This window comes from Mesocricetus auratus, unplaced genomic scaffold (genome assembly GCF_017639785.1).
Source record: "Mesocricetus auratus isolate SY011 unplaced genomic scaffold, BCM_Maur_2.0 Super-Scaffold_4256, whole genome shotgun sequence".
Lineage (NCBI taxonomy): Eukaryota > Metazoa > Chordata > Mammalia > Rodentia > Cricetidae > Mesocricetus > Mesocricetus auratus.
In genome coordinates, this window is record NW_024429182.1 from 117486377 (window position 1) to 117499122 (window position 12746).

The following is a 12746-nucleotide window of genomic DNA, read 5'->3' on the forward strand; positions in this document are numbered from 1 at the left end:
TCTCATGGAGGCGTGTCCTCCTCGACTGGAGCTCCTTCTGCTGACAACTTAGCTTGTGTCAAGTTGACACACAAAACCAGCCAGGACACCCTCCTTTTAAAAAATGTGGGTTCTAGGGAAAGAAAGTCCCTCACTATTTCCCCACACTCATCCTATAGTTTAACCAACCAGGCAGCATACGACTTGGCTTTTGTGTTTCTGTTTAAAGATGTCTTTGTACTTACCATCTCTTTTGTAAACACTGATGTCAGTTCATAGCTAACAATTCTGTAACTCTCACCTGAACAAACATATCAAACACACATTTCTCTATAATGTTCGTGAAGACCAGGTGTGGAAAGTCTGATCTGCAGCCTATGATGCTGGAACTCTTTTTTTTTTTTACTTTATTTATTTAAATTAGAAACAAGCTTGCTTCACATATCAATCCCAGCTCCCTCTCCCTCTTCTCCTCCCTCCCCCCTCCAGCCTCTCCAACCCCCACCTAATCCACACTCCACTCTCCAGGGAGGGTGAAGCCCTTCATGGGGAATCTCCAAAGTCTGTCATATCATTTGGGGCAGGGCCTAGTCCCTCCCCTATGTGTCCAGGCTGAGAGAGCATCGCTTCATGAGGTCTGGCTCCCAAAGTCCATTTGGATGCTAGGTATAAATACTGATCTAGTATCGGAGGCCCCAAAGATTGCTGAGGCCTCCTCACTGACACACACGTTCAGAGGGTCTGGATCAGTCCCATGCTGGCCTCTCAGCCATCAGTCTGGGAACCATGAGCTCCCCCTTGTTCAGGTCAGAGGCTGGAACTCTTAGGAGGTAGGGCCTTTGGGAAGGTTATTAGGTCATACCTTGGAAGGGTTGTCTGCAGATGACGGTAGAGTTTTGCTCCAAAATCCCAAGGGTCTCTTCTGTGATCCTGTAGGGACCTGACAAAGGCTCCAAACAGTATCCCTATCTGCCACTGACACCTCAGGAACCACAGGGTCTGCTGGGTCATGTGGTCATTCTGCAGAGCAGTCTGCACAGCAGCCTGGACCTGTTGAAGAACCTTCTCCTGCTCCAGGCCCCGTCAAAGGCAGCAGCTTTCGTGTCACTTGGTATATGGGCACACCCAGGTGAGGAACGTGCTGTCTCCTGAATCCAAATAGGCCGGCTAAACATCAGGCTTCTTTCTTGTTGGTGGGAGGGGCCGGGTGCAATAACTTATCCTTCACCTTAGAAGGAACATCTCTGCATGCCCCACACCACTGGATTCCCAAGAATTTCACTGAGGTAGAAGGCCCTTGTGTTTTGGTAGGACTTATTTCCCATCCTCCAATGTGCATAAATGTAATACGCAGCAACAAGTCCAAAGTTGGTTATGAACCAAGTCCAAAGTGTTGCTTCCTCCCGCTCAGCATAATGCCGTCAATGTAGTGTGCTAGTGTGACATTTTGTGGAAGAGACAGATGGCCAAGTCCCTTTGAACCGAAGGCATGGTGGCACACACCTTTAATCCCAGCACTGGGGAGGCAGAGGCAGGAAGATCTCAGAGTTCAAGGCCCACTTGGTCTACAGAGTAAGTTCCAGAACAGTCAAGGAGAAATCCTATCTTGAAAACAAAAACAGAACAAGATCCCTTCTAACTAAGCTATGACCCAGGGTGGGAGAGTCAATATATTCCTGAGGCAAAACAGCAGAGGTACACCGCCGGCCTGGACAACTGGGAGCAAATAGCGTCTGGTGGTCCTTACGGACAGGCACAGAGAAAAGGGCATTTACTGCATCAAGAGCTGCGGAGCGTGTACCAGGAAATGCGTTACTCTGCTCAAGTAAGGACACCACATCTGGGGCAGCAGCTGCAATTAGAGCCACGGCTTGATGTCATTCTCCACAGTCCGTCTGTCTTCTGCGCTGGCCAGACAGGAGAACCAAAGAGATGTGGTGGGAACTTCCGCTCCTGTGTCTTTCAAGCCCTTGGTGGTCACACTAGTTTCTGTGGTTCCGCCAAAGACGTGATGCTGTTCTTGATTCACCATTTTTCCTGGGAGAGGCAACTCTAAAGGCTTCCATTTAGCCTTTCCAACCCTAATATCCCTCCCTCCATAGGTCAAGGAAACAATATGAGAGTTTGGCCAACTTCTAAGTTTATCTTTCCCATTTATACATTCTGGGACCAAGAAGATAACCACAGGGTGAGTTTGGGGATCCACTGAACCTGTGAGTTGGACTTCAGGCAAAACTCTATTAATCATAATAAGCCCCTACTTTACCTGGGGGGACACATTGTTTCTTGGGGGTCATCCAGAATCAGTGTCAGTTTAGAACCAGTATCTAACAGACCCCCGAAAGTCTGATTGTTCCCTTCCCCCAGTGTAGTTACCCTTGTGAAAGGCCTCAGGTCCCTCTGGGGGAAGAACCGGAGAAAAGCCAACAGTAAAACCTTTAGGTATTTCATCAAGGTCCTTCCCTCAGGAGACCTGGTTGTGCCTTCATTCACGGGTTCTGGATCTGCAAACTGGCTCGTCTGGAAATTGGTTCTAGGCCAAGATCCCCTTTTGCCATGATCCAATGTGGCCTTTCTTTTATTTCAGAATGTTTCTGCTTACACAGATGACACGAAAATGCAGCAGGCGGCTTATCTATTTCGTGCCTGGAAACAGTATGATTGATTGGGCAGTACCAAAGGTCCATGAGTCATGCCACTGTGTGGGGAGGGCCCAGCCCCATTGTGAGGCAGGAGCTGACGGACTAACCCTGAAGCAATGCTGCTTGCTGGCTTGCTCATCACGGTTTGTTCAGCCCGGTTTATTTATTTATTTGTTTGTTTGTTTGTTTGTTTCTGTTTGTTTGCTTGTTTTATTCACACTGGTGTTTTGCCTGTGTGTATGTGTGTATGAGGGTGTCAGATCCCCTAGAACTGGAGTTACAGACAGTTGTGAGCTGCCATGTAGGTGCTGGGAATTGAACTAAGGACCTCTGGAAGAGCAGTCAGAGCTTTTGACCACAGAGCCATCTCTCCAGCCCAAAGCCTGCTTTCTTAGAGAACCCAGGACCACCAGGAAATGCTGGCACCACTCACAATGGGACTGGGCCCTCCTGGTCAATCACTGATTAAGAACGTGCCCTTCCGGCTTGCCCCAATCTTACGGAGGCACTTTCCCAATGGCGTTTCCTCCTCTCAGATGACTCCAGCCTAGATAAACTTGACATATAATTACCACAGAAGGCTAACCCTACATTTCCCAGATGCCCTTGCAGTCAGGGTCTGACTGTGACTTACATTCTGCTTAAAAGTGAACACTTATGTGACCCTAGCATTGGTCAGAAAGTTCTGGCTAAAAAGACTTTAGTCCCACCTCATGTGTCACTCTCCAGTCACACTGGCTCTGTCTCATGGTGGCAGCAATAGTGCCTTCTGTCCTCTGAACTTGATCTTAGCTATGATAGTGTGACCTGCGTCTTCTCCCAGCTCTTCTAAACAGTTTTGTTCACACAAAGACCCTCTATTACAACTACATTACACCCCTGTGCTCAAAATAGCCTCTTTCTGAGCCTGGCTCACAGCTCTGGCTATTATAGAGGGTACACAGGTGGAAGAGGAGTGTATTCACACCGGAGAGAGTCATGAGCTCACTTCACAAACACTGACGGGGCGATCCCTTTGTGTAGGCCATATCTTAGGTAGTCGGGTGTACTGGTTACTTTTCTGTCACTGTGATAACACACCATGATCAAGGCAATTATGTAAGAAAGGAGTTATTTGGGCTCATGGTTCCGGAGGTGAGTCCCTGACAGCAGAGAGGAGGCATGGTGGCCGAGAGGAAGCTGAGGGCTCACACCTTGAACAGCAAGCATGAGACAGAGTCAAGGAGAGGTGGCTTGAGTCTTTAAACCCTCAGCGCCTCCTGGCACGCTCTGAATTGGTCAACGTTCTTGAGGGGAACAGAACTGAGAGACTGACTCTATCTATACCTAAAGAGGATTTATTGGATCGATCTACAGGCTGAGGCTCAGCTAGTCTAACAATGGCTGACTCCCAAACAAAAGTCCAAGAATTCAGGAGCTGTTCAGTCTGTGAATGTCCCAGCTCTAATGCCACTGAAGGGATGGACATGCCAGTGAGAGCAAGGACAAGCAGGCAAAGACCCAAAGCATCCTTCTTCCTTGTCACTCACCCAGTCTGTCACCAGAAGGTGTGGCTCAGATGTTAGGTGGGTCCTCTGCCTGCAAGGATCTGGATTTAAGTGTGGGGTTTCCTACCTCAAACGATTCAATTAACTAAAAATCCCTCACAGGTGTGCCCATCTGCTTGGGTTTTTAGTTAATTCCAGGTGTAGTCAAATTGACAACCAAGAACAGCCACCACACACTCCCTCCAACAGGGCCACGTCTCTTAAGCCCCCCCAAACAGTGCTACTAACCGGGGACCTAGAACTCAAGCACTCAGGACTGCTGAGGGCATTTCTCATGTAAACAGCACGAGGGACATAAGAGAATGCAGACTCCCCCTCCCACCTCCAGAGCGCACACGATAGCGCAGCAGAAAGTCGACCAAAACTGGGCGTACACCACACCACCCCAAGATTCCAGCACTCATGAGGCTGAGGCAGGAAGATGGGGAGCTCCTGGTCAGCCTGGGCTGCTCTACAGGAAGATGGGGAGCTCCTGGTCAGCCTGGGCTGCTCTGCAGGAAGATGGGGAGCTCCTGGTCAGCCTGGGCTGCTCTGCAGGAAGTTGGGGAGCTCCTGGTCAGCCTGGGCTGCTCTACAGGAAGATGGGGAGCTCCTGGTCAGCCTGGGCTGCTCTGCTGAATATTGAGAACCAACAAACAAGCAGGGAGGACAGGCAAACTACTGCTGTGACCAATGTGTGGACACTGTGGGAGTCCAGAGGGAGGCGCCAGGATCAGTGATCCTTCTAGAAACTGATTCAAAAGAGGCTGAGCAGGAGGTGGAGTGGATCGCTACATAGTAAGTTCCAGGCCAGTCAGGGCGGCACAGGGAGACCCTGTCTCAAAGTCTCAAAAAAAAAAAAACTGCTTAGGAGGCTAGAGAGATATGCTTGCTATGCAGGCAAGAGAAGCTGAGTTCGCGCCCCAGCACTCACAGAAGGCTGGGTGTGGTTGACAAGAGCCTTTAGCCCCAGTGCTGGGTAGGTAAGGGGGGAGGAGTGGATTCCTGGAACTTGTGAGCCAAACAGTCTAACCGAAGCAGCCAATTTCAGGTTTTGTGAGAAACCCTGCCTCAAACAACAAGGCAGAGAGTATTGATCTCTGACATTCCAGCATGTTCTTTCTCTCTCTGATTCTGTCTCTGACCATCTGTCTGTCTGTCTGTCTGTCCGCTTAGTACAGGGTCTTTTAAATGTTCACAAACCATCAGAGAAGGATTCCGTGGTGGACAATGTGTGTGGGAGGTGGGTGGCGGCTCTCAGGAATCTTCTAAAGTGTCTTCCGAATGCCCCAGGATCAGCTTTCCAGCAAAGAAGGGCTCCCAAGCCCCTCCTGGAACTGCTGATTCCACATCTCCTGTGGGAGAGCTGACTCAGCTCCCCAGGCAGGGTGGCCTCCAGGCTCCTCCCCTCACGAGTGCTGCCACAGCTCTGGCGGCCCTGGGCTTGTCCTCTCAGAAGATAATGGTCCCTTCTCGCACCCCCTGCGAGGGGACCCTGTGAAGATCTATGGGACACTTCACCACTGTCTTAGGCTTCTGCTGCTGTGACGAACTATCAGAGCCAAAAGCGACCGCCCGGGGAGGAAAGGGTTGTCTCCTCTACACTTCCACACCACAGCCCGTCCCTGCAGGAAGTCAGAGCAGGAAACGGAACAGGAACCCGGAGGCAGGAGCTGGTGCAAAGGCCGTGGAGGACTGCTGCCTACTGACTTGCTCTCCGTGGCTTGCTCTGCTGTTTCCTTATACCGTCTAGGACCTCCTGGCCAGGGGTGGTACCGCTCACAGTAGGCACCTTCGTTATAGGTCATCAATCAGGACTTGCCTATAGACCAATCTTACGGAAGCATTTTCACGGTTGAGAGTCTCTTTTCCCAAACGATTCTATCTATGTCAAGTTGACCAAACAAAACAAAACAGAAACAATTCAGTCACCGACCACCCAGTTTACTGACCGAGCCTCGTTTCACTGCTGAAGTTGGTGCCTATCAAGTCTGGCTGTTTCGCGGCTACCCTGGGTGCAGACAGCTGTGGTCAGGGGAGCACGGACCTTTCCGTGGGAGTCTGGCCCACAGGAGTGGCTGGCTTTTGTGAACTTCCTGGAAGGACAGACGACAGCCAATAAAATGCTTGGTCTGCAAGCATGAGAAGCCAACGGAGCTGGAGCCGCTTTACACCCCACAGTACTGTTTCTGGGACCACAGCCTGCGGCTCTTCCCGACGGAAGGCGGTGCAGTGTGGTGGGGATGACCAAAGAACAAAGACAGCCCAAGAGAACGGCTCCTCCACGGGGCCAGAGGCCTGCACTGACCCCGAATCTTCTTAAATTCCGACATGCAAGAGCAACAAGGGGTCATTTGCTCCTAGACACAGAATGTGGGCGGGCGTTCTCACGGCAGTCCACACTGGTCCCCTCCCCGTCTTTCTTTTTTTCCCCCCTGCTGAAGGGATGGACGATCTAGGTACTCCTGTTCCTGGGATGGAGTGAAGGGGGACATGCCTCCTTCTAACAGAGGAACATTTCCACATGTGCGTTTGACCCTGGAGGTTTCGGCTTAGCTACTCCTCAGAGCTATGTCTCTGTAAGAGAGACGTGGATGCTTGCGTTCCTGCTCTCTATGCTTGGCAAGGCTGATGTTTTGATCTGAAAATACGGGGCGTATAAATCGCAAGAAACCTATTTCCTGCCTCGGGCAGGTAGAACAGGCACTGTGGGATTCAGGTAGCTACTGTAGGGCACGGCTGAAGGGCACAGCCTTCTCAGTGGCAGCAGGTTCATCCCACACAGGCACTGGTCACCTGGCTGGCGCCTGCAGAAAGAGAGCGTCACAGCTGGAGGGTTGCTCCATGCGGTGGCGCACATCTTTAATCCGGGCACTTGGAAGGCACCGGCAGGTGGGTATCTGTGAATTCAAAGTCAGTCCGGTTTACATAGTGAAACCTTGTCTCAAAAAATAAAACAGCAACCAAATCACATAAACCCCCAACAGGCTAGATGGCCCTGGCCACGGCTGAGCCCAAGGATGCATCAGTCCTCTAACAGAGAGTTCTGGCCCTGTGTCTGGATGGCCATCTGCCCTAGGCACACACACATGCGCACACACAACGTGCACACACGCGCGCACACACAACGCGCGCACACGCGCACACACACAATGCGCGCGCACACACACACAACGCGTGCACACGCACACACACAACGCGCACGCATGCGCGCGCACACGCACACACACAACGCGCGCGCGCACACGCGTGCACACGCACACACACAACGCGCGCGCGCACACACACACAACGCGTGCACACGCACACACACGCACACACACAACGCGGGCACACACACACAACGCGCACGCACGCGCGCGCACACGCGCACACACACAACGCGCGCACACACACACAACGCGCGCACACACACACAACGCGTGCACACGCACACACACGCACACACACAACGCGCGCGCACACACACACACAACGCGTGCACACACACACGCACACACAACACGCACGCACGCGCGCACACATGCACACACACAACGCGCGCACACGCACACACACAACACGCACACACGCGCGCACACACGCGCACACGCGCACACGCACAACGCGCGCACACGCGCACACGCACACACGCACACACACACAGTTTCTTTATTGAATCTTTGAGAATTTCATGCCATGCACCCCAATTCCACTTACCTCCCAGTCTTTGCATATCCCCTCCCCTGCAACAGTTCCCCAAATGAAAATTTTAAAGAATCAAACCAGAAACAAAACAAAACAGCATCAACAAAACACTCCTCCATCTTTGTGGCCTCTCCAACACCTCTTCATTCATCCCAGAGGCATTGGGAGCTGTGTCACACAGTACACCTTTTTGTCCAGTCACTTGCAAATGTGCATTGTCACTGGTGTGGTTGAAGGCCTCTGGTTTCTGGTACACCATCGTTACTGGATCCTCACCGAAACGCCTCTCGGATATCCAGAGGCCACCTGGGTCACGGAGATACCACAGGTATTGTTCCACAGGACCAATCTCTTCACGAGCTCCAGCAGATCCTAGTTGGGGTAGACGTCAGGAGTGGGCCAACCCCAGGCCTGGCTGTGGACCTGGGTGGTAGCTGAGCTGGGTCAGTCCAGGCCACCTGGGCCACCTCCTCAGGCAAGGGGTGGAGCCAGCTCCCCCAAGCCCATGCCATCAGGGTCAGCTCTCCCCTGCACATGATGAGGGGTGGGCCATCTCTCCCAAGGTGGGGGAGCCCTCCATGAGGGTCAGAACCAGCTCTCTTGTTGCAGCAACCAACGAGTGGCAGAGCCAGCTATTCCAGGACCAGCGAATGGCAGGCTCAGAAGGACCCTCTGCTTCCATCATGCATGTTTCCTGTGGCCCCTGAGGTAATGCGGGCCACAGACATCAGCACAGACCAAGGACCCAGACATGGCCCTCGGCAGCAGCTTGGGTCCCAATGACATCCTGGCTCTTGTGGCTGCACAGCCCCTAGACACCATCAAAGTCACAGGTTGTGCTCCTGACTCAAGGATTCCGTGTAACCTTTGGTGGCAACACGGACCCCAGCTGCAGTAAGACCACGGACCCAGACATGGTTCTCGGCAGCAGCTGGGTCTGAATGTCACCACTGCCCCAGGTGGCAATGCAGGCCACCCAGACTGGCGAGGCCCTAACAGCAGCGTGGCCCTCCGACACTAATATTACCCCAGATCTCTGGTACCCATGTGGTCATTGATGACAACAGGAACCCAGACGTCAACACAGACTCTGGCTGTAGCAGGGCCATGGACCCAGACATGGCCCCCAGCTGCAGCTCCGGCTGGGATGTCACCATGGTATCTGGTAGCAGCACAAGTCACTCTGATCTTCCTGGCCCTGTGCAGCATGTCCCTTGGCCACCAACATGGACTCAGGTGACTGATCTGACCCCAGGAATCAACACAGCCCTTAGTGGCAACATGGGCTACGAACTTCAACACAGAACCCAGCTGTAGGACCATGGAGCCAGGCATGGTCCTCAGCAGCATCCCAGGTCCAGATGACACCATGGCCCCGGGTGGTAGCACAGCCCCCTCAGATCTGTATGGCTCTGGCTGCAGCATGGCCCCTGATTCCAAGGCCACAGATTGTGTCCTAGCCCCTCTGTATGGTCCCCTGTATGGCAACATGGGCCACGAACTTCAACACAGAACGGGGCTGCAGTCAGACCACAGGCCCAGACATGGTTCTTGGCAGCAGCCCGAGTTTGGATGTCACCATGGCTCCAGCTGGCAATGCGGGTCATCCAGTCGGCATGGCCGCAGTAGAAGCATGGCCCTTGGACACAAACACAACTTCAGGTGGTGGCCCAGACTCCAGGAATCCGCATGGCTCTCATGGCAACAGAAATCACAGACATCAACACAGACAGAAATGCCACTTCTAAAAGTCAATACTTTCTGAGTATGCCTAGTTTCTATGAATATGTGAAATTATATCAGAGACAGCAGTTTTTATCTTTAAAAGAAAGTTTATCTTACGTGTACTTTTTTTTTTTTTTGGCCTTATGTATATATGTATACACAGTACCTGGAGAGGCCAGAAGGGGGCGACAGATGCTTCCCTGGAAAGGGCGTATAAGAGGTTTGAGTTGCCAAGCAGGTGTGAGAAGCCAAAGCTGGGTTCTCTGGAAGTGCATCAAGTGCTCTTAACTGCGGAGACTCCAGTTTTGAAGGGGGTTGAGACAGGATCTCACTCTGTAGCCCAGGCTAGCTTCAGAAGCATGGCTATCCTTCTGCCTTAGTTTCCCAAATGCTAAGATTACAGGTGTGAGGCCTGGCTTTCTCTCCCTTTTCTTAACACAGTTTATTGAGGTTCTTGGAACTGTCATAAAAGAATAATCATTTTGGGAGAAGCTGGGGATTAAAATCAAGGCCTTGAGGATGTTAACCATACACTTTATCTACCACAGAGCTACACCCTAGCCCTGCCACAAATTTTTTTAATTAAATTGTCTTGGCCAGGTGGGAGAATCAGGAATTCAAGGTCATCCTTGGGCTACAATAGGCCCTGTCTCAAAACAGGAAATGAAAGTGTCTTATTGGCCCATCTTTATCTTTAAGAATATCACCCAAGGAGCTGGAGAGCTGGCTCAGTGGTCAAGAGCACCGGCTATTCTTGCAGAGGCCCCAGGTTCAGTCCCCAGCACCCACGTGACAGCTCACAGCCATCTGTAACTCCAGTTCCCAGAGATCTGATGCCCTCCTGCGGCTTCTGAGGGCACCAGGCATGTATGTGGCACACAGACATACATGTAGTTAAAGCCCACATGCACATCAAGTAAGATAAATAAGTCTAAATTTCTTTCAAAGAATATCAACTGAAGTCTTCTTATTATATCTTCTTTCTTTCTTTTTTGGTTTTTCGAGACAGGGTTTCTCTGTGGCTTTGGAGCCTGTCCTGGAACTAGCTCTTGTAGACTAGGCTGGCCTCGAATTCACAGAGATCCTCCTGCCTCTGCCTCCCGAGTGCTGGGATTAAAGGCGTGTGCCACCACCGCCCGGCCTTATTACATTTTTTTTCAGAAAGTTTCGTTAAGATGAAAGAATCAATAGTGTTTTTATTTATTTATCATGTGGGAGTTTTGCAGCGTGTGTGTGCTTGGTGCCCACAGAGACCAGAAGGGGGCATCAGATCCTTGGAGCTGGAGTTATGGTTGTGAGCTGCCATGTGGGTGCTGGGAACTGAGCCTGGGTCCTCTGCAAGAGCAGCTGCTGCTTGTAACTGCTGAGCCAGCTCTCCAGCCCTCGTTCCGGCATCTTTTGTTGTCGAAAGTCCTAAGCTGCTTACTGGGTATGAATTTTGCAAAATCACGTGTATTACGGTAATGGTGGAGCTGGGGAGTATTGCGCCTTCTCCAGGCTGCATGTCGGGGAGGGCCACTAATAGTGTGGTGGAATTTGTGGTCTCTTCCAAGGCCACAGCTCTTGTGTCCAGCAGATGTCAGCTGACGCATCTCGCCGTGCTCGTGGACTGGTTTGGTGACCACTGGGTGTCAAGGGCTCCTTCTGACAGCTTTATGGAATGGATCAATGAGGATGACCTTAAAAAATTTATATGTGGAATCTTCACCAACCCAGTAGGCACTGAGGACTCTCAAAGCCTCACAATGGCATCCAGCTCTCTCCTCAGCAACAGACTAGTTTTGGGCAACCTTTAGCTGGTTAACACCATGATGGACAGGCTTGCCATAAGTAGCGCCCTTAGGAACTGGGCATTTGTGGCCACCACAGTCCTGTATCTGACATAACGTTGCTTGGCCTTGTGTCTCAGCCTTCATGCTTTATCAGGCCGGTTTGGGTGGGGAGCCTGTGAAGTGCACAGAGTTGGCAGTATGGCCAACAGTGAACCCTCAGCAGAAAGCACATCATGTTGGACTACTTTCTTCATAGCTCCCGGATGTATGGGGATGCACCCATCTTAGCTCACCTGATGGCTGCTGCCAGTCAGGAAAGTTCTTCCCTGAATTTTAAAAACTCCAGACTCACATCACCTGTCCTCTCTTATCTCTTCTTAGCCCTACCCCCTATCCTCCCCACACTATCATTCCTTTTTATTCTGTTTCGTCTTCAGGCACACTGAGTTTAACTAAGCAAGCTCTGTGGATTGTTATTTTTAACATGTTAAACTAAGTCACATATTAAAAATGCTATATATATTTAATTAGGAAATTATTTATTTTGTGTGCATGAATGTTTTTACCTGCATTTTGTCTGTGAACCACATGAGTGCCTGGTTCTCAAGGAGGCCAGAAGGGTGCATTTGATCCTTTGGGACTGGAGTTACAGATGGTTGTGAGCCACTATGTGGGTGCTGAAAAATCAAATCCAGGTTGGAAGAGCAGCCAGTGTCCCTAACCACTGAGCTCTCTCTCCAGCCCCAGGTTTTGTGGGTTTTTTTTTTTTTTGGAATATGAAAATTTATTACTGTGTATCCACTGTCAAAATTTAGGATCTTGGTCTCTCCTTCTTGCCTTTGTACAGGGCCAAAAGGGACACATTGGCTACTTTAACAACCTTAAAGCGGACTCCAGGAATATCACCTACAGCATGACCTTTTCGACCAAACCCAGCAACCAGAACTTCATCGTTTTCCTCAATGAAGTTCAAGCAGCCATCGTTGGGCACGAAAGCTGTGATCTTCTTGCCATTCTTAATGAGCTGCACCCTGACACACTTCCGGATAGCGGAATTGGGCTGTTTGGCTTCAACCCCTACTTTTTCCAGCACAATTCCCTTCGCATGAGAGGCACCTCCGAAGGGGTTGGCCTTCAGGGCTGTGCCCAGGTGGGCTTTCTTGTATTGCTTATCATGCCACTTCTGGTCCCGTCGGTGACTGCGGAGCTTCCGGGAAGTACGGAGACCGCGGCACTTGCCCATCTTGACGGCGCCACGGAACTGAGAGGAAAAGGGTTTTGTGTTTTATAGTGACGGGTAGCTGCGTTTATTTTGTATGTATGATGGAGCTCCCATGCAGCTCAGTTGCATAAATGATTGTCTAGCGTATTAGCTGGTTTTCCAGAGGAGCAGAAGTGACATAATGAATGCATTA

General features: G+C 51.1%; 1 protein-coding gene across 1 annotated transcript; it reads right to left on the minus strand.

The window, feature by feature from the left end:
• Positions 1–12078: 12078 nt before the first annotated feature.
• LOC101824003 (40S ribosomal protein S23) lies at positions 12079–12593 on the minus strand. The gene has a single exon (XM_005077787.3). The coding sequence runs from the start codon at positions 12572–12574 to the stop codon at positions 12143–12145; it is 432 nt and encodes a 143-aa protein (XP_005077844.2). The 5' UTR covers positions 12575–12593; the 3' UTR covers positions 12079–12142.
• Positions 12594–12746: the final 153 nt, after the last annotated feature.